The sequence below is a fragment of the Lates calcarifer genome, linkage group LG15 (genome assembly GCF_001640805.2).
Source record: "Lates calcarifer isolate ASB-BC8 linkage group LG15, TLL_Latcal_v3, whole genome shotgun sequence".
Classification (NCBI taxonomy): Eukaryota; Metazoa; Chordata; class Actinopteri; family Centropomidae; genus Lates; species Lates calcarifer.
In genome coordinates this window covers 12,251,552-12,272,769 of record NC_066847.1, presented here as the reverse complement: position 1 = coordinate 12,272,769, position 21,218 = coordinate 12,251,552, and the positions used below count along the sequence as shown (strand labels likewise).

General features: G+C 38.4%; 2 protein-coding genes across 2 annotated transcripts; both read right to left on the bottom strand.

Moving 5' to 3' along the window:
* Positions 1–32: 32 nt before the first annotated feature.
* On the bottom strand, positions 33–9,513 carry nbn (nibrin). Its single transcript, XM_018686114.2, has 17 exons — positions 9,348–9,513; positions 8,331–8,452; positions 7,287–7,414; positions 6,961–7,120; positions 6,767–6,870; positions 6,561–6,678; positions 5,426–5,616; positions 5,230–5,330; positions 4,998–5,130; positions 4,704–4,900; positions 3,785–3,953; positions 2,694–3,369; positions 2,428–2,517; positions 2,182–2,328; positions 1,756–1,869; positions 1,621–1,670; positions 33–277 (listed from the first exon to the last, which is right to left on the bottom strand). Exons 1-17 carry the CDS (start codon positions 9,376–9,378, stop codon positions 244–246), a joined length of 2,565 nt encoding a protein of 854 aa, XP_018541630.1. The 5' UTR covers positions 9,379–9,513; the 3' UTR covers positions 33–243.
* Positions 9,514–10,285: 772 nt separating this feature from the next.
* Positions 10,286–11,879, bottom strand: msmp2 (microseminoprotein, prostate associated 2). Its single transcript, XM_018686107.2, has 4 exons — positions 11,724–11,879; positions 11,530–11,640; positions 10,897–11,005; positions 10,286–10,814 (listed from the first exon to the last, which is right to left on the bottom strand). Exons 2-4 carry the CDS (start codon positions 11,636–11,638, stop codon positions 10,640–10,642), a joined length of 393 nt encoding a protein of 130 aa, XP_018541623.1. The 5' UTR covers positions 11,639–11,640; positions 11,724–11,879; the 3' UTR covers positions 10,286–10,639.
* Between the last annotated feature and the right edge of the window lie 9,339 nt (positions 11,880–21,218).

Genomic DNA, 21,218 nt, shown 5'->3' with positions numbered 1-21,218 from the left:
AAGAGAGATTGAACAAGAAAAACAGAAAACTATAACAGTGGAAATCATTTCTGATTATTAAGCAGATATGAATCATTAACTCCCTGTTGTCTCTATCAGCATTATAGTTCAGATACAGAAAACAAGAGTTATCTATGAAGTTATTTCTGGAGTCCTTTTCATATGGTGTTGATGGAGTTTGACATACTTCCCGTGTCTTTGAAATGAATCCCCACTGGTGGAGAATATCAAGATGAAGGCATTTCATCTTCTCTTGGTTAGTTTTGTGGGGTTGTACCTGAAGACACACACACACACGCACAAAAGAGTTTATCTCATAGGTCTGTGCATGTCAGGATGGGCTTTTAAAATTCCTCATGCATCATTCCTCAATGTCCTTAGTGGCATTTTGGACAAACCATAAAAACAGCCCAAATTAAGCGCTGTAAAACACGGACACTGTTTGAACAGCTTAAAGCAAACAGACTTCCTATAAACCACGTCTGGAAACTCCGTTTAGTCCTACCAGAAAAATACCGGATTGTTTTCTTAGCAGCAGAGTCTGTTCCCCGGCTACGCATGACTGACTGAGCATGACTCAGTGATCAAACAGCTCAGTCTTGACACACACACAAAATCAATCTCAGACTGTCTCTATTCTGCTTAGTCAAAGAAAACAGCAGCGGCAGCAGCGGCGGTGGCAGCTTACATCACCTGTTACCCTGGCAACCGCTGTGACGAAAGAATTACTTTGTCCTGATTGGTTAAACTGAAGCTACAGAGGCCCCATGTCCATGATTCTCAGTTAATTATGTTGTCTGCACCTGATTATAATGACTGAGGCTGCACAGACTCTGCTGAATCCCTATTTTGATGATCATACATACTCAATACAGTGTCAAGTAAAGGTGTTAAGTACCCAAATTTCAATGTCCAATGTTAGTCTATAATTTTGCTTTGTTGTGTTTGATTCAGAATTCTTAAGAAATGACAAACTTTAAGTTATGACCTAAATAAAGAAGTTATGACATTAAATGAGAGGTTACTTTCTAAAAACTGGATTCACAAATATTAAATTGGTTAGCACAGTATTAATTTCTGTCCTTGGCTTCAGAATATTGTATTGTTGGTGTAGGAGGTAAAAAGAGGACATTCAGTTATTTCTACAAAGTAGTTTTTGGAATATATCAAGTTATTTTTTCTCTTTATGACTTGAAATCCTTTCTTAGGACGTTATTATTATATTAGTGCTTTTTTAAACTGTGGCTGCTTGTTAATTGACAGCATATTATGCTGCTGCCATGTTGGTGTTTCCTCTGTTCAGGTGTGGCTGTACTCTGACCTTCTATGGATCAGTGCTCTCTTTTTTTTTTTAAAGATGAATTTTTGCACATTGGGTTCAGGTGGGTTCTCCATAGGTCGGTTTCAGATCAGGTCCAACATTTTGAGCCCCTGAAGGCTTCTGCTGATCAGCTAGCTCTAACTAATAATCCTACCTACCTGCCTTGCTATTTAAATTGTAAATTAATACTGTGAACAGCACCTAATGACAGAAACATGTGACTGGTTCTTCACATACTGTGAGGGAGATAACAAAGTTACTTCACATCTTCTGACAGAAAACAAGATCCTCTCTCTCACCTAAAGAGGTCATCTCCTATGGACTGGTCCCGTCTGCTCTGACGCTCCTCCTGAAGCAAACACAAACGTAATCATGAATGGAGGGCTCGAACAGATCACAGAGAAGAGAGACAGAGAGAGAGAAACAAAAGTTACCTCAGCTGCATCTTTCAGCCACTCATCCAGATCGGTGTTCTTGCCTCTGTTGTGAACCAGCAGATCAGACCCTCCAATGATGTGGAGTGAGCCCTCTGCACCAGGCACTCGGTTCTGTAAATATATGCAAATATGTGGAAATTCATATAAGAAATAAGAAGAAAGTTTGAATAAAATAAATGTAAAAACCCTAATCTGCATATATTGGTTGGCTTAAAAATCTAATTCTATTTTGCTTTTATTCATTAACTTTACTGGATTTTTTTTACACCCAACCAATAGAAGAGGAAGTCAAAATATATAGTCTAAATCTGTGGGGATACATGGAGGTATAAGCATTACATATTGTGTATGAGTTTTATCATTTATTTAGGTACTGTTTGAAAATTTCAGCTGAGGCTTGTGTAAATTGCATCGTAATCTGACCTTGCGGAAACATTTGAAGTTCTTCATGCAGCCGTTGCCCAACATCAACCTCTCCTTTGGTTTGTTATGGGCAGGTGCGCTCACAGTGAGACATCGAAACTCCACCAACACCAGTTTTTGAGGAAGCTCTTCATTAATGTTGGACTCCTGCAAAAAAACACAAAAAAGTCTTTATTGAGTTTGATGTATCCAACTGAGATGGCCGCTGATGACAAATATACAAAAGCTAGAGAACAAACGACTTACTTGGACTTCCTGTTTGATCTTAACAGGTTTCAGAGGGGTCTTAGTCTCTTCTTTAGGCTCGCAAATATCTGCTTTGAGTAGATCTAAGTCCTGCAGGAACACAAAGGGTGATAAATTGGCAGTAACAGTGAAACATAATTGCATATAAAACCACAAAGTCAAGCAGTCGTCATGTCATGTACAGAGACAGTTAAAGTTTTAATTTACTCTATTATTGGATGGAGAAAAAAATGCCGATGAACTGAGTGTAAATCTTCTTTCCTCACCTCAATGAAAGACACATCGTCATCTTCAAAAGGCTGTATGTTTGTACTTTTGCTGGCAGATGACATATCTGGAGGTTTGCTGGATTCACGATTAGCTGTCATGTATTCTGAAGGATCAACCTGCTCTGTCTTGATGGAGACAATATGTTGTTCAGATTTCTGGCTATGCTTCTTATGGGAACCTGTCTCTTTTTCTGGGTCCACCAGTGGCCTTCGGTTGGTCCCACTGTCCTCTACGTGGAGGCGTGGCTTCTTGCTTGAAGACGAAGCATCTGCTAAATCTGGTTTTTGTTCTGCTGAACTTTTCACCACTCTCTGTGCTTGCAGACCTCGACTGCCTGTGGGATGCTCATCAAAGAAATCCATATCTTCAGACATAATGGACTCCAGTTCCTCCATCTCGATCTCTGCTTCCATCTCCTTCCTCTTTCTGCTCCGTGGCTCCTCCTGGGCAGTGTGGGAGACCCTGTGTGACGGAGCTTCTGATGGTGCTGTAAACAGATCAGCTCCTGACCCCAGTGGAGTCTGGGATGTGGCTGCAGGGAGTCTGTCAGAACGTGAGTATGATTCTTTAGATGTGGCTGAGATGTTTGGTGTCTGTCCCCTGCTGACGGATGATGCCAGTACAGGCCGCTTTGGCTCTGACATTTCAGTGGAGAACTCTTCGTCCAAAGGCCTAAAAGAGAGAATAAAACAAAGAAGTGGGTATAGATATATTTCTGTAGTTTAAACATGTTAGCACTAAGATTTAAGATTGTCATCTTATTTAGTAAATATCAGAAAAGACTGTATAACAAGACCATTTAGGAAATGCTATTACAGGTAATGCTTACTGTAGTGTCACTGTTCACAATGATATGAAATCAATTTGCTGAGGCTAGAAACTTTATCCATCCATCTATTTTCTAAACTGTTGATGGTTGCAGGAAGTAAACATTGTGTTTACTTTCACTGTAGTCATTCTAAGGTATGTTTATTGTTGTTGGGTAAGCAGTTTTACTTTAACTGGCGCACTGATTTAAGTCAGCACTGCATTACCATGGCCACAACATGCAAATTGTTCTCTAAATGCTCAAGGAGCAGACGTTTACCTTTTCTTGTTGACTGGCTGAAAGAAACTGGTCAGAGTTGATTGTTTCTGTGGGGAAGCTTGTGCAGGAAGTTTTGGTTTCTGAGGAGACTGCCTCTGTAGGAACGTTTTCATGCCGCCATTAGTCCAAGAAGAGGCTGGCTGGGACCTAACGCCACTACTCCCCTCACCTGAAGGTAAAGTAAAAACATTTACTGTCAAGAATGTTTCTTACAGTGTTACAGAGATTTAGCTCTTAACGACAATGAATTCAAGTAATAGTTTTAACATTTTGGGAAATGCATTGATTGGCTTTCCTGCTGAGAGGTGATGAGGTTGTTACCATTCACGTGTCTGTCTGCAATGCCCGCAGATGGTTATCTTAGCGTAGACACTTGAAGCAGGAGGAAAAGGCTCTCTGTCAAAAAGTGTCAAAATCCACCTACCACAGCCTCTACCAAGCTACCAAGCTCACTGATAAACATGTTGTACTTTTAAGTTATTGAATGAGCATATTTCAGACGATCTAGTTGGACAAATGGAGCCAGTTACACCATTGGTGATTAACAGCATCAGGTATACGCCAGAGGTGACCAATCCATATTTTACACTTTGTCCTAATCCATGCTCTTAGAGACCCTCTAAACTTACTAAAGCCAAAAATATTGTTGAACAATTCAGGAGGGGCCCTAGAAAATGTTTGTTTTTCATCATGACAAAGACTCAATTATTAACAATAACAATTACAAAGAAATGATTTGTAGACACAGATACTGCATGTGATGTCCCACCGAATAATCCCATCAGTTTCACAAATAACTGAACAGAACACCGGTACTGGACTGGTATCTGTATATCTCAGTAACAGAGTTGTCAGAATCAGTATGGGGAGAAAGGGAAAAAGATTCATCAGTGCATCTCTGCTTCATTCTTGCAGCTACCTGTCAGTTTGGACTCGAGCCTCTTCCTCTGTGAGTCTGCACCGATCGCTGAGCTCATTGTGTCAGCCACAACGCACTGGGCAGACACCCTCTCTGCTTTGACTTTGGATCCACGATCGCGGCTGGCGTTCCCATTTTGCTTCTTCTCAGGAGTTTCTCCCACTGCTGTCACCCCGGCCACCTTACATAGCTCCAAGCTGTCAAATGTGTAAAATTACACATATTAAACAGGTTCTCTGGACAGAAGAATGAAAAGTTCACAACTTCAGATTTCAGAACTTGAAGTGTCTGTACCCTTCTGACGGCTCTGTGTTCGCTGCGTATGCTGTGATGTTTTGAGACGCTGCAGGTAACACGGTCTCATCCACTGCTACGCTCTGTGACAGCGAAGCACTTGGGATTCTGGGTTTCACTTTTGGTGCTGACTCTAAAACACAAACAAAGGTAGAAACTTCAAAGAAAATGTTGACACGAGCAAAAATAAAAATAGAGAAAGCATTCAGTGCTTTTCTGTCTGGCCGCTCACCTGAATCTGGCATTACACTGGACGGATTGCAGTATTTGTCACAGGAAGCATAGATGGCTGCCAAACCTATTTCAGACTCTGGGATGACCCGCAGGCCTTTTCTGTCAGTGGAAAAAGGAAAAATGCCAGATGGGGTTTTCTAGTGTTCACAAACCACTCAGTAATTTTCTACGGAAGAACAAGACTTTGTGCAAACCTTTCAACGATGTTCTTCACAGAGTTTGCCCAATCTGTGGCAGAGGATGAAAGCAGAGGTTGGGAGCTGCCCGTCATCACATCGACCACACAGCTCTGTGGAGACTCCAGCAGGTCCCGGGGCAGGGAGCCCTCCTCCAGCAGCTGGCTCTTGCCCCTTCCAAAACTCACTGCTGCACTCAGACGCTTCAGCTGCAAACAACACAGAAGAGCAGCAGTGTTAATCTGTCTACTGAAATTCTTACATATCCTGTCATTTAGTTTTACTCTACTTGAAGCTAAAGAGCATCTCTTCTATTGTTGTTCTAACTGTAGGCCTTTGAGTGATCCATAAATATTTTAGTGATTATAAAAGCATTTGTTCCAGGAGATATTCTATAGTGTTGTTGTACTGATGTACAGTGAATGAATGTATGGAGGTCATGTTACATAAGAGATATTTTAAAACATCTATAAGACATCATACAGTGTCAGTAAGGCCAAGCAAGACAGTACGTATCAGGTCTGCTGTCTGTGATGAGGTTTCATAATCTGCACATGACCTCAGGTGCATCTGACCTCATCTGGAGGTTCGGGTTTTCATCCCTGTGATTCATAGCTGCATGCTACAGCAGCAAACATTAAGCAAAGGCACATCACGTAAAATGCTGAAATGTGAATAAGCATATTCATTTAAAACTCTTGGCTTTGAAGTTTGTGATGGACATTTGTCATTATTCTAGACATTTTACAGACAATTCACAACGTAATCTAGAAAATAACTAATAGAAAAAAAAAAAAATAAAATAAAAATCCTATAGAAGTGACAATTATCATTAGCTGCAGCTCTTGGGAAAACCAGGTTCTCCACTGGAACAGTGATTCTCCTCAAGGATCCCCAGCTGCCGACTGCCTGGTAACTGATGCTCAGCTGATGAACATGAAGCTCACAAGATCATGTGACTTTCTGTCATTTTTTAAGCTATTGGCTGAAAAACATGCAGAGTCATGAGCATATAAAGCCATTAATGAGTGCTCTTTGATGTAACTCTCATGAGTTTTATCATCTTTGATTGAGGAGGATAATTACAGAGAAATTTTAACTTGCAGAGCATGACAACAATATTAGATTATCACTAAGGAAGAAGCAGACAAACCTGTTTGGCACTGAGGAATATGAAGGTCTTTTCAGTGAAAAGATGTTTGCGACCTGGAATCACTTTGAGATTAACGTCTTCTTTACTCAAGCTGGGCTCATCAATCTCAGGGATGAAACTTAAAAAACAATGATCAGCACAGATGAGATAGTGTTTGGTTCAGTGTAGGCCATGTATATACATGATGAGGGTGAACTGGATTGTACCTCTCTGGTTTTGGAGGTGGCAGTTTTTGCTGAACGGCGTTGTGGAGCTCTGAAAAGAACTCTGGCTTCACGATGGGACGGCAGCACAGCAGAGCAGAGATAGTCTAATTAGGAAAATGCACAAGTCATGTCAGCACATATTCAGGGGCAAACACACTGCAAATGCTGGTGAGGATGGAACGTCTGGTCGTTACCTTGATGGTGACTTTAACAGAAGGCATGGCCAAGTGGGTGCAATCCTCAGTCCATGTGTTGACCAGCTTTCCACCCAAAGCCAGCAGGGCCTGAGAAAGCGATGCCTTGCCATCGTTGTCCAAACATGATGAACACACCACTGGCTTCTGATGGTCCACACTGATACAAAAAAAGACAAGAAAGAGATATGCAATGCAGTAGTTTTAGAATGACTCTGTGTTAACTGGAGCTTGTATCGGCCATTTTATGAGTTTTGAGGGAATAAAATTAAGTGATGGCACAAGTCAGTGAGTCTGTGGTCTGTGCTCTTGTTTTGGTTACATACCTGAATTTGCTGTTAAAAGCCCCAAATGTCACACTGTCCCCAGACTTCAGGTTCACTGGTGTGTTGTCTGTCAGACGTTGGCTGTTGACAAAAGTGCCATACTTGGAGGTGTCTTTCAAAGTCAGGATCTACAAGGAAAGTACATGAGATCAACCCATGAAAATGTTCATCCATCAAACAAACCAACCTACACCTTCCTGTTCAATTATTCACGTATTAATGAGAAACCCAACCTTTCAAATTAAGCCTGAGATGGAAATCCATCCTAAGCTCAGAAAATCAATCAAGCCTTAAGTATAAGAGCAAATGGACAGGACTGCAGGCAGCAGTGAAACAAAGGAAAGGTGAATTTATTTCAGTATCAACGGATGTAGAATAACTTTAAGATGATACTGCACAGTAGTTTTATGAATTTATGAATCAAAGTGCACGCAGTAAACAGAGAGACAAAAAAGATTTTCATCAAAAAATATATCCAGAGGATTCTGGATGAGAAAAATATGTGATACATTAATTATAACAATAAGTTTAATATTAACGATTAGAAACAAGAAAAAAGGTGGAGGCTAAATGGTTACATAAACTTTTCTTTTGAGTTTTAAGACTGTTTGCTTCAAGTGCTCAATTTAAGTCCCTGGAGAACAACAACACGTATCAGAATGTTTACCCCAAAATCACACTTGTGTATGTTTATTTTGCATGTGTATTACTCTGCAAAGGCTGCAGGGTTTTTATGCAATCCCAATATTACATTAGTCAGTGACCACAGTTAAGTAGCCTCACTTACATAAAACCAGTGCAACAGCACCACCCTCTGCCATTACACAGGTAAACAATTTCCAGATGAAATCTCATCTATTTGGCACAATATTGGAAGATGTGGGTCATATCACCAAATTAAAATATTGAGGATCCACAAACAATAACACCACATTTTCAGTGCAGTCATCTATATATATTTGGAGTTACTGGTTTAATTGTCCAGTGTCCTTGGATGGTAATTCTCTGGCCTTACCATCCCCTAATTTCCCATCTTTCCCTCACCTGGTCAGTAGCAGTAAGGTGAGCGTGAGCCCTGCTGATGGACTGGTCATTGGTAAGAAGGATGTCACAGTTCTTGCGCCCCACCACGTACTCTTTCCTGGCGAGGAGATAGTGGGTCTCACCTGTGGGTGACAGTCAATTTCATGTGATTTTTGGATAAAATATGTGGAAGTTATTATTTTTCTCTTATAACTGTCATATGAAATTTATACCAAACTAAGAGTGAGGGCACTGAGACTCACTTTTAGTGGGACTCAACTGTGCCACATTTATATACCAATATTTGAGGGGGGACAAGAGAACCATAAAGCATTACTGTACTGTACAGTTTCAATACGGTGTACCAGCATCTAAAATGCTATTCTGAGGGATAATACTATGTAGACTACATTAAGGTCTCAGGCCTAGTCTGCATAGTATTAACCCTCAGAATAACATTTTAAATGCTGGTACACCACAGTGAGGTGAACCCTGCTGATATATAGTAACGTCTATATAACTTATAAACATAACGAGCCCAAACACACAGCCAGAGTCATAAAGAACTATGCTGCCAAATACCTTGTTAAACTTTGTGCAAGAGTCCCTGCTGAATAGTTACTGTTTTGAAAGCAAAGGGTAGTTACATCAGATACTAGATATTGTTTCGATTCTTCCTATTCACTGAACTTTTTTTAGTTATTATTCGCAAAATTAAAAGCATCACAATCCTTTCCCTTTATTGCATAAAATATTTGCACAGTACTGTTATATTTAATGTTAATTTGATTTTATATTAAAGTTACCGTTATGTTTTTTACTGTTACCTGTAAATAAACTGATAAGTTAAATTTGCTTTGAACACAGTTTTTAACAATCCTTCAGCCAAACATCAAACTCTACTCTCTACGTTTACTTATTTTAATCATAAGTATAACACTGAACACTATATCACAGCTGACTCCATCTAAATGTAAACTTTAAGCAGCTAGCTGTGTTAGCTAGCGTTAAAATGTCAGCAACGAAAGACAAAGTTACCTCCAGGCTGCAGGGGTGTCAGGATCCACATTTTACTGCTGTTTGTCACTTCTTCATTTATTAAAATCGGCAGTCGGGGAGGAAAACAACACTTTAAAGCAACCAGTCTATTTATCCAAAATCTCAACAAGGTGGACACTCACAACGCGCCATCCAATGACGTACAAACACTGCGCCGTTGCGACCTTTTCAAAATAAAAGTTTCACATATCTCATTCACTCCGTGTCAGTGAACCTATCCAAAATTAGACTTCGCCTATGTTAGTTAATACTGTGAATTCAAGCAGGAAACTCCTCAGGGTGTCCCCTACACCCAGTGGTGCTTTAGGAGAGGAAAACTGAATGGTACAGTGAAGAAAAATACACTTTCATCCATGGCAGGGTAACAAAAGTATAAATTAGCAGGGAACTCAAATGGATGCCCATATTAATGAATATAGGAAATACACTGTAAAGATACACCAGTGTATCAACACACTGGCCCTCCCCGGAGTGTCTTGACACATAGTGAACATACAAAACCATATTTCAAAACTATGCCCAGTGATCAAATATGAAGCATGGATAGATAAGATTGTAGTGAAGCTGTACTTTGGAGTTCAATTCTGACCTGGACCTTCTCCAAAGACAACTAAAATAACAGCCAGTGCCATATGTACATTTAACTAAATTTGATGTAAAACCTAAAACCAGTGGGTAATTTTATGTCAATGATCCAATGCTAGTTCTCTCTTTAGGTCTTGCCTCTATGAATTCCAGTTAGAACAACAATTAGTGTTTAACAGAGCCATAGATTTGGAACAGCTCAGTATTAATTCTCTTTTTTTGAATAACATTACTCCGTCAATAAATTATACAGTAGGCCAGTAACTGATTGAAATAATTACTGATAAATATATTAACATTTTTATTTATTAAGTATAATAATAAGTATCACATCTGACAAAACCAGGAATTAGACATTTAGTTTTTACTGAATCTTAAAACATGAAGCAGAAATAAAACATTAAACAATAAAACAAGACATTCAGACAGACTCATCAACAGCAACTATCTACAACACAATTTAAAAATATGAAATGATAGATATAAACAGAAGTAACAGATGATTCCTGTGGAAGTTATTTGTAGAATTTTTTTTGTAAAATCCAGCATCCAGGTTTAGTCACATAACTTCATAATGAAACAAAACTCATCATCTTTATTTGGTGAATTCAAAATAAACATCACATATTGCTATATTGCATTTTCATTATTATATCATTTTTTATTTCTTATATTAATTACTCAACTCAAAATATAGGATCATTGTCAGATTTCCATGGTTGTCCTGCAGCTGGTCTAAGACGATCTCGTCCCCAGAGGCATGGAAGTTTATGGTTGGCTCTCATCACAGCAACACTGGTGCAAGAGTCAGGTTTACGGATGATCTCACACCAGTCTGGATAGTCCACAGGTTTAGATCCACTGTGGAGAAGATCAGAATTAAATTAAAGCATATGCTACACTAAAATATGTAGAGTACTTTTTTGCGTGTATTTAAACTCACTGGTCACAGCATCCAACTCCAAAAGGCTCCATGCAGACGCACTGGTAACAGTCACTGGTGATCCAGCTTTCCCCTATCCCATACACCTGTCCCATATGTTCGCAGCTCCCTGAAAATGAAACATATCAGTTATAGTGAGATATACAGTAGTGCAATAAGTACTCTGATCTTTTATTTAGGTAGAAGAAGAAAAGCTAAAAAAAAAAAAAAAAAACAACATTAAAAACAATATTAGGAAAAAACAAAACAATACCACTAAAAACAAACAGGAAAAAAATGATATAAATTTGTTATGTCAGTCAAGGTGGAGCTTATTTATACTGCTGGGTAATTTATTCTAAAGCCATGCATCTAGTTTTTATGAACTCATAATATGTTTTCACTGAACAATATGAATCTAGAGGGTAACCAGGAACTACAGCTGCCAAACAAATATTGTTAAATAAAAACAACAACAAAAAAAAATCCTCCCTGAAATGAAGTGATCATAAATACAAAGTAGCATAAAATACAGTACAGGTACCTCAAAATTGTATTTAAGTATATTTACTTACAGTACTTAATTTCCACGACTGTACATGTATAAGCTTATAGGAACCATTATGTTCACACATACACACATACACATTGTACCTTTGGTGTTGAAGAAGCACTCCCCACTGTTATACACAGAAAAACATGGCACACTGGCACTCAGGAACAAGAGTAATGCCAAGAGTTCTCCTCCCGCTGTCTTTGCCATTTCTGGAAGAAAAAAAAAAGCAAAACACAGGTTAGAAAAATAAATTCTAATATGCAGGTGAAAGAAATGCCAGATTGTGTCTTACCTGCTGTGATGTTTTTGCTATGTTAAATAAAAACCCTCCGTTGCTTTATTTTCTTTCACTTCTTCTCTGTCTGTGTGTCTCGCTTTCATTCACCCTCTTATTGCTTTTTTCTGTTCCCTCTGTTTCTGCCTCTGGCTCACTGTGTCTTGTCTCCAGTGCCACTCTCAAACTGATGCACTTTCTCCCCGTGGTCTCAGATATTTATACTGCACCAGCACATCTTTATTGCTGCGTTCATTTCCACTGTCTTCTTCTTTGCTATTTGTCCACCCCCTCATTAATTGCTATTGTATATCTGCACACACACACACACATTATTACAATGTTATTATTACAATGTTCGTCATTCCCCCTTGTACTGTTCCATAGAAAGTGCCCCAGAGTATACAGTGTGCACCCTTTCAGATAACATTTGTCTCAGGCGTGTGCCATTTGAAGCTATCATTAGATCACACTGGTGACAGCATCTATAGGACAGCCAGTCAGTGGCCTATTGTCCTGCACACAAGCTGCCTGCATGTGTACAAGTATAAACATGAACCTTTGACCCCTGCTTGGCATCCAGATGCACAAACTTATTTTACTGTGACATTTAAAGAAAATGATGTCAGCATATTTGACAAAGACCTTTTTTTTTTGTTTTTGTCTTTATCTTATTTCTACAGTGTTTGAATAGAGACACTGAGGATGTTTTTGATAATTGTCTCTGACTGACTAATCATCTAACTCATTGATGCACATCAGTTGCTTAATTCAATTTCATGTATTATTGTTAATGAATCATCATACAAATTACAAGTTTTTGACTATGGTTTTACATGATTCAGTGAACTTTAGTTTTCCTATCAAAGGACTCTGACATGGTCTGGTTTTGCGTCATTTTGTGTGTGTGTGGCTGTTTTTTCTGCAGCGGGGCGGGGGGCATGATATTTGAGGGCTTCTTGCTTAAATTTGAGGCATGTTTTTTGTGTTGCAAGGTGGGTTTTCTTCTTTGTGCTGGGATTTATTTGACTAAACCACCCTGAATCCTAAGATAACATGCACCGACACAAATACGCACACAATGCCCAGAGGCTTTCTCAAAACTTAACCTATCCTCAGTGAACACACAATCCATTTCAGCTCACATTGAATGTATTTGCAATGACAACAAAATAAGGACATAACTTTTGTCTGCTAATTCCCTTCTAACAGGTTTAAAGTCAGGCCTTTAAACTGATCCTCAGATGTGACTACAGGTCAGATGAGCTGCACAGGGTCATACACTCAACCCAGACGCCCTCTAGTGCTACAGCACACACACTGTGCAGAGCGTCTTCTTCTGTGCTCCTGTTCAGATGTGTTCACATTTTCAGCAGGTTCCAGCAGCATATTTCATTTTATGATTCCCATTTGTTGGCTGCATTTTCATGAACTCTTCTCTTACACAGTGACTAATTTGATTACATAGCATATTATTTCTCACATCAGTGCCACTCATTTTCCAGCCAGCACTCCCACAGGCTTGTACACATTAAGATGTAACTTATTATTTTTTTTTTAGAATATTTTATTTTGAAGTTTTCAAATATGCAGAACAATACAACTCATTCCCACAGGCAAAATGTAAGTGATACAATAATAATAGTAGGATAATACAGATATAATAAATTAAAATAAAATACAAATAAAATAAAATAAAATAAAATAAGCAGGGTAGGTCTAAAAAAAAAATCTAGTAAAATGAGATTAAGATATCCTAAATACTGTACCTGGACATTATTGCTAATTTATGATTGCACCAGTAAAAGGTTTATAGAGAGTCCACAGCTGCTAGAGGTAATGTTTCCATATACTCAATAAAAGGTTGCCAGATCTTCAAGAAAATGTCATACTTGTTCCTTATGGAATATGTGATCTTCTCTTAGGGTAAACAGGCTTTCATTTCTGATATCCATTTTGATATAGAGAGGGAGGAGTCTGACTTCCAGGTAAGTGCGATGCATTTTCTGGAAACCGTGAGAGCTATGTCAATAAATTTCCTGGAGTTCTGATTCAGTTTCAAATTTGACACATTTCCTAAGAGACATAATCCCGGGTCCAATGGAATCGCTGTGCCCCTGATTTTAGTTAATGTGTCACATAGGTCATGCCAAAATGTGGTCACCTTGGTGCATTGCCATGTGCAATGTACCATTGTACCCTCAGTAATGCTGCATCTAACAGGTATTAGAAATTGAGGAGTTGTAACGGTGTAGTTTTTAAGGGGTGAGGTAAAGTTGATGAAGAAAATTGTAGTTGACCAATCTGAATCTGGCATTCATGGTGGTAAATAAGCTGTTTTGACATAAATTAGACCATAGGTCCTCATATATTGTAGTGCCCAGGTCAGGACATAAAGATCTCGTTATTATAGCATTGTTCAAAGTACCTTATTCCTTTATCATGCCATAACTTGAAAATTTTGTTGTCAGAGAACATTGGTATGAGTTTATTTTTCCACAAGGGAGTTTTGGGTGATAATTCAACATTTAGTCCAATGCTTTTATGAACCTCGTGCCAAGATTTGATCAGGTGGATAGTAAGTGGATTCTTGGTTTTACTGGTAATACTTTTGGTGTCCCATTTATAAATGACATCACTTTTCCCCTCTTCATCGAGATAATACAGTTTGATTTGTGGGTCCTGTCCAAATAAAGGTAAGAGAAATCTCATCTGTGCTGCCCAATAGTAGAATTTTAAACTGGGTAGTCGGAGGCCGCCCGTCTTGTAGTCCCATGATAATTTCTCTAGACTTAGTCTAGGTACTTTATGATTCCAGATAAATTCATTTATGTTTTTGTTAAGGGTTTTAAAAACGTTATTTGGGACCGGGATGGGAAGTGATTGAAATAAATACAATATTCTGGGCAGAATATTCATCTTTATACAGCTGATTCTGCCGTATAGGGTGAGGGGCAGGTCTGTCCACCTATTGAGGTCTCCTTCTATTTTTTGGATCAGTACAGGAAAGTTCAATTTGAAGAGGTTTTTCAGATTGTTATCCACCTGGATACCCAGATAAGTAAACCCATTTGGTGCCCATTTAAAGGGGAATGTTCGGCATAAATCAGTTTGGTCAACTTTAGTTAGAGGAAGTATTTCGCTTTTTTCATAGTTTATCTTTCAATTCAATTCAATTCAATTTTATTTATATAGCGCCATATCACAACAAGTCATCTCAAGGCACTTTTCATATAGAGCAGGTCTAGACTGTACTCTTTAAAATAGGTATTTACAGAGAGAGACCCAACAAATCCCACCATGAGCAAGCACTAGGCGACAGTGGCAGTGTAGCCTGATATTATGCAATAGTTGTTCAGAAAGGTTTGTAGCTTAGTGAGAGATTGCTTTGGGTCTGTAAGAAATAAAATTACATCATCAGCAAATAGACTAATTTTGTGGATTTGTTGAAGGATGTAACTTATTACGCTTCCTTTGGAAATGGTCTATTACATAATAAAAATGCTTTTTACAGAATTCATTGACTGGGAAGGAGGAAGTTTCATTAGCCCACGGTCCAAAAGCATGTTGCCTCTATGTAAAATCAACTCATTAAAGACTAAAAATAGTAACTGAAACTTATGGCTCACTATGTCTGATGCAGTTGGTAATGAATCAAGAATGTTGAGACGGTGATGAATCACTGTAAATGATGTTAACATGCTGTCAAGCTTTATTTGTGGATTTTTTTTAAAAGTCATTATTTTTACATTCCTACTATAACAGAAGCAGGTTTGGTGAGTTTAGCTGAAGAATGAAAACGGCTGCTGTGTATAAGATGTAGCAAGAATTAAAAAAAGAAGAGGTGAAACAGCTGCCTTCCCCCTGCTCTGGTTAGACCGGTTGTTATCAGATATGGCTTTGTTAGGATTCCTGATGTCACAGACCTGTATGACGCCAGTAATAATGTTTGTTTGCTCATGATGGAGCAGGATATACTTGTAAAAAAAAAAAAAAAAAGGTCTGTCTTGTCAGTCCTGTTAAAAAGATTATTGTCTCATTGTGTGCACGTGTTTGAATGAAAAAGCATGTTAACAGTGACATGTGATATTCAGTACACTTTCTTGTTTATTTTATAATTCAGAACATAAAGAGAACATTAATAAGTAATACATAATTGTTAATGTTTTACTTGAAGACACTACCACATGAATAAAGTATGTTTACGCTTTCTTAACAGTGATTAACTGAAGAAATATTAATACTGCAGTGATATACTATAATAATACACCACTTGCAAAGTTTACTGCCCTAAACTATTTACCTGAACATCTGAATATGTAGGTGTTTGTTTCAGTGGAACAGCAAAAAGGATCAGAAGTCAGTGCCAGACTCTGTAGGAATATGTCTGATATTTAGTTGACATGAAAAAGCACGAGAACAACCGAATATCAAACATATCACACAGCCTCTAGCTGGTCAGAGCCTCAGCCGACTTGAAATGCCTGTAGCAGATAAGAGAGACAATGCAGTCAGAATAAACAAGGGAGTGACAGAGACAAATGGTGGAACCACCACACAGTCAGTAAGTTTGTTTCAGGCTGAATGTAGGACAGTATAATGATGAAAAACCTGAACAGCCTGTCCATCACAAGAGGGGATACAAAAGAAGGAAGGCCTCTAAGGGAGGGAGTCACTAACTCAGAGGAGCAGAGATCCTATTAACATTTGAGATCACCTATCGGTGGCTCTGTGGCTTCAGGGGCTGATGGAAAACAATGGACGGCAAAAGAAAGGAGAGGAGAGGCAAGATTCACATGACAAAACTAACTAACCACTCTCAGCAAATCCAACATCACATGCAAAAACAAATACAAGTGTACTTACCACTTCTCTTTATCCGCATCCATGACCTGTCAGAGGGAGAGTTGGTAAATGTGATGTTAAAGTAAAGAAGGTGACTGTGTGAACTAACTGTTTAAATGTGTGTGCAAGCTATGATCTGTGGGTATGAGCAGTTCCTCAGTGGGACAGCATTTATATATACAACCCCGTGAGTTTGGGGGGACCACCTACACACACTCTTCCAGCAACACACACACACTCAGTGCCCCATGTAATTAGAGGGATATTGATCAGTTGCTGTGGCCTGCAGCCTTTCCTCCCCACATTAGCCTGATCAATAGATGTGATGTTCATCCTGGTGTGAGCTCCCTCACACACACACACATACATGACCGCAGATGCAGAGTCAAATAACTGTGAGTTATTGCCTGTAGGGAGGGCAAACGTGAACACATGACGGTCACCTCACTAAGTCACCAGTGGTACTCTGTTACTAATATTCCCTTTAAAAATTCAGATATGTTAAATGACAAATACTTCACTAAAGTGATGCATGCTTGTATTAAACATTGTTACGATAAATGCATTTTCATAATGATTTGTCATTTAAAGAAAAGGAAAAGTAATAAGGTGTTGAAGTAGTAGAGAAGTATAGCATAACAAACCTTTGTGTAACAGTGAATTGTGAAATGTCAGCATTTTTAAATTTAATTTTCCCTACCCAAAATCACCACCAAGAACATCCACGTGTGATATGTATATTCTCTGTATCTAAGTTTGGATAAGTTTCCTGCCATTATGCAGCCAGATTATTGAAATACTCGAAAATATGGCAACAAAGTTAAGTTTAACTCTCGTTAAATTTTGTATTTCCAAAGAGGATTGCTAACACTCAACATGGCAATATCAAGAGATTCATACAGAAATGGCAACCTGTCACAGATGCTGTGGATGGATATTTTTCTAACTAACTTACAGTCACAGAACTGATTATGATCAATTGATTTAATTTCAGTGTAGTCAGTAGACAGCTAAAATATATGATCAGCTTATAAAATATGATGTACTGCTATAGATTAAACTACCCAGTGCTACACACAGTAGTAAAGTGTTAAGATGAACTCCACAGTCAAGGTGACCTCTGGCTTTCCTCTGTCTGTCAGAATGACTGGTGATGGTACTATCACTCCATCTGCGTGTTCAGTGGGGCAGTGTGGGACTCTAACACGTGTTGACATCATCTGTCAGATATGATTGTTAATGAGGAATACAACACTTTCACCTGTGGGGAGTCAGAGCTTTTGTTTTTAATTGTCATTGAACAGGTGGAACTGATAAGAAATGTGCTGTGAGTATTAGAATTTATTTATAGTACATCCAGTACTGTACTTGATTGCACCCAAATTTTTTTCATCGTACAACATCATCTGTAAGAAACAATGTACTATCTTTAGCATGAAGGTACATTATACTTATTGTTTTAAATCTGACATCAAGTCAACAGCCCTCGTTTGTGACATCAGTCAGACTGACTGTCCCCCCGCTGACTGCTGTCTCTGTTTCCTCTCCTGGTATAACGCTGACCTTGTGAGCCTATTGGGGCGGAATGATAGCCCTCTGATCGCCTAATTGTGAGCCTGGGGGGAGTATTTTAATCTCTCACAGATGGAGAGCAATGTGAGGCAAAGTGAGAGATGGTAGTATACTATATAGAGCAATATAAAGTAAAACTATTTAAAAAAAACTATTCTGATCCTTTGCATGACCAAGTATTGTTTCTTTCCAATCTAGTAATTCACTTGTACAAAGATCAAAGTTTGTTTCATTTTGGATGAACAGATAATGTTGTTGGTGCCTGAGTCCTTGCTGAATTATCTGAAAGGAGTCAGTTCTAATGATGTATTTTGACACCAAAGTGTTGAAAAGGATTCAATTACACAAAACATCAATATCTAATTTGACAGATTTGAAAAAGGGGCAAAATCCAAGTAGGTGCATCCATTTTGTTTCAATCTTATCTTTTCTGTGGCCAAAGAAAAGGCTCATGCTCTCGGTGAAAACAGACATTGTCAATCTCCTGGAAGTTAAGATTACGTCATGTAATAAAAATGACCACTAATACAAATGGGCAATCAATCACAACATAAACAACATCTTGTGCAGTCTAATCATAAGGTAGTCATGAGCAATATGCATAAGTCCATAATATTTTCTGTGCAATTGCTCAAATAAATTGAATATAATGAGGAGCCCTTATGGTTTAGTGGTCACAATGCTGACCGTAAACCTGCAATGTCCCTAATTTGACTCCCACTGGGTTGCTTTTGTTGCATGTTATTCCCTATCTCTATTCCTTCATTTTCCTGCCATCTCTCTACTCTCAATACCTCTGACAAAGGCATTAAAATGCAGCCAAAATGCTTAAAAATAAATGTAAGTAATATAGTTAATTTGCATTCTTACCAGGGGTCAACAAAATAACACCTGGTCAGTCTAATACAACACAATGCAGTAGTTCTACAATAATTATTACCTTTGTGAACACTACATTATGTCATTTTTGTTGAAAATGTTCCAGAGGGATGAAAGCACACTAAATTAATTCCCAGTAAAACTTTAAAAGCTGCTGTACTAGCATTATTCCTTAGACTATAAGCCATACTCATGTAAGTATATTTCAAAGTGAACTGAGAGGTAAAGTTTAAAATATGATACACACACACACACACACACACACACACACACACACACACACACACACACACACATTTTTTATTTGAAACAGAAATGAAGAAGCTTAATGATGAACCAGACCAAAACAGTGCAGCCAAAGCTTCATAACCAGGAACAGAGTGAAGTTTATAGGTAGTGACAAACAAAGGCTTTGGGTTCTCTGATTGGTCTCTCTCTCTCTCTCTCTCTCTCTCTCACACACACACACACACACACGCACACACACCCGGAGGCAGGGTCAGTAAGAAACAGAGAGGCAGACAAGGTTAACAACGATTATTCAATACCTATACTGTGTTTTCAGCACTGGAGGTAGGGGAGGTGGAGGAGTTATCTAACAGAGGGGGAAAAAAAAACAAAGGCCAAAAAGCATAACTGCATATATATATATATATATATATATATATATATATATACACATACATACATACATACATATGGTACACATGGTGTTGCTGAACAATGACAGTGAAAAGACACAGAGGAGGATTTTGTCTCTTTGGTTGTTTGTCCACCTGGTTCTATTTGTAATCCCTTTTACATGCAGTCAAATAATTGACTTCAAGATATTACAACAAAATTACAGCCTGTGAGCAGCAGATTTGCATTTTACAGCGTGTGGTGTGTTATACATCTCTCTCTCCACTATCTGTCTCACAGTTTGCTTGCATTACTCATTACCTGTACAACCAGGATACATGTTAATATTTCACAATCTTATGTCTGTTCAGACTCACACCCTGACTAACGTGTGCAGTGTAACTTCTATCCTGAAAGACCAGTGTGGTGTGTGTGTGTGTGTGTGTGTGTGCGTATCTGTTTGTACTGTTGTACATAAGCAAAGACACACTACCTGGAAAGCACATAACCTGCCAGGAGTACTGGGTGACAGTATTTTCATTCAGTTTATGAGGAAGCCTACACCCAGTTAAAAATGACATTCAACAGGAAATCCAGTCTTCATGATACATGTTCAGATGTTATTTTTTGTTGAATCTGTTCCAGTGAGGTGTTGATTCAACTGAATTGTGGTGGTGGTGTTATTCTCAAAGGAATTTCTAATATTTGGTCGACCCTTTGATATAAATGGGGTGACACAATATTAGAAACACGTCTTAGTTTAACACAATTCAACAGCAGCACAAATTACAGCCTCCAAAATACAGTCCTCTTCTGATTTTTGCCAATGTGGATTTAAAATCTTTAAAGTTCTCAGGAAAAGAGAAGGAAATTTGAACATCAACCCTTTCATGACAACTGGGTAAAGTCCAAGATTGAAAGCTCCTAAAACAGCTACAGAATTAGGGGATCAAGCCACTGAGAGTCTTGATAGGTGTTACAGAACGATGACTGCTCAAGTGAACCAGAACTTTCAGGTGATATATATTGTACTGTACTGTACTTCACTTTTTACAAACTCTGTTGTGTTGTAGATTTAAGTATAAATGGATAAAATGGCCATTTTTGCACATCAGTCTACATTCAATAAGCTGTAACGATAAAGTGGAAACACACAACTCTTTGTAGATCCCCGTGATAAAATTCTGGTGAGAAAAAGATTGAGGTACGGGTATAAAACCATTTCTAATTATTCATTATTATTATCTATTATCATTATTTAAATTATTCCGGGGAGCACAGTGGCCTCAATGATTGTTAAATGGAAGAAGTTTGAAGTCGAGTTTAGATTTGGGTGACCAGGCAAGAAGACTCAGCCACTGTAACAGTCTATAAAACAGTAAAATCTCCACATTGACCATGTTTAATATAATATAATAAAATGTTAATAAAATGTTGTCTACATGAGTGTGTATGTTTACAACAGTATAATTCTCTGCATGAGGCTGTTCTACATAATGAACACCTCTTCTGATACTTACAGTACATTTAGCTGATAATACCTATGTGCTTTTACTTAAGTAAGAATTTGAACAGAGGACTTTAACCTGTGGTATT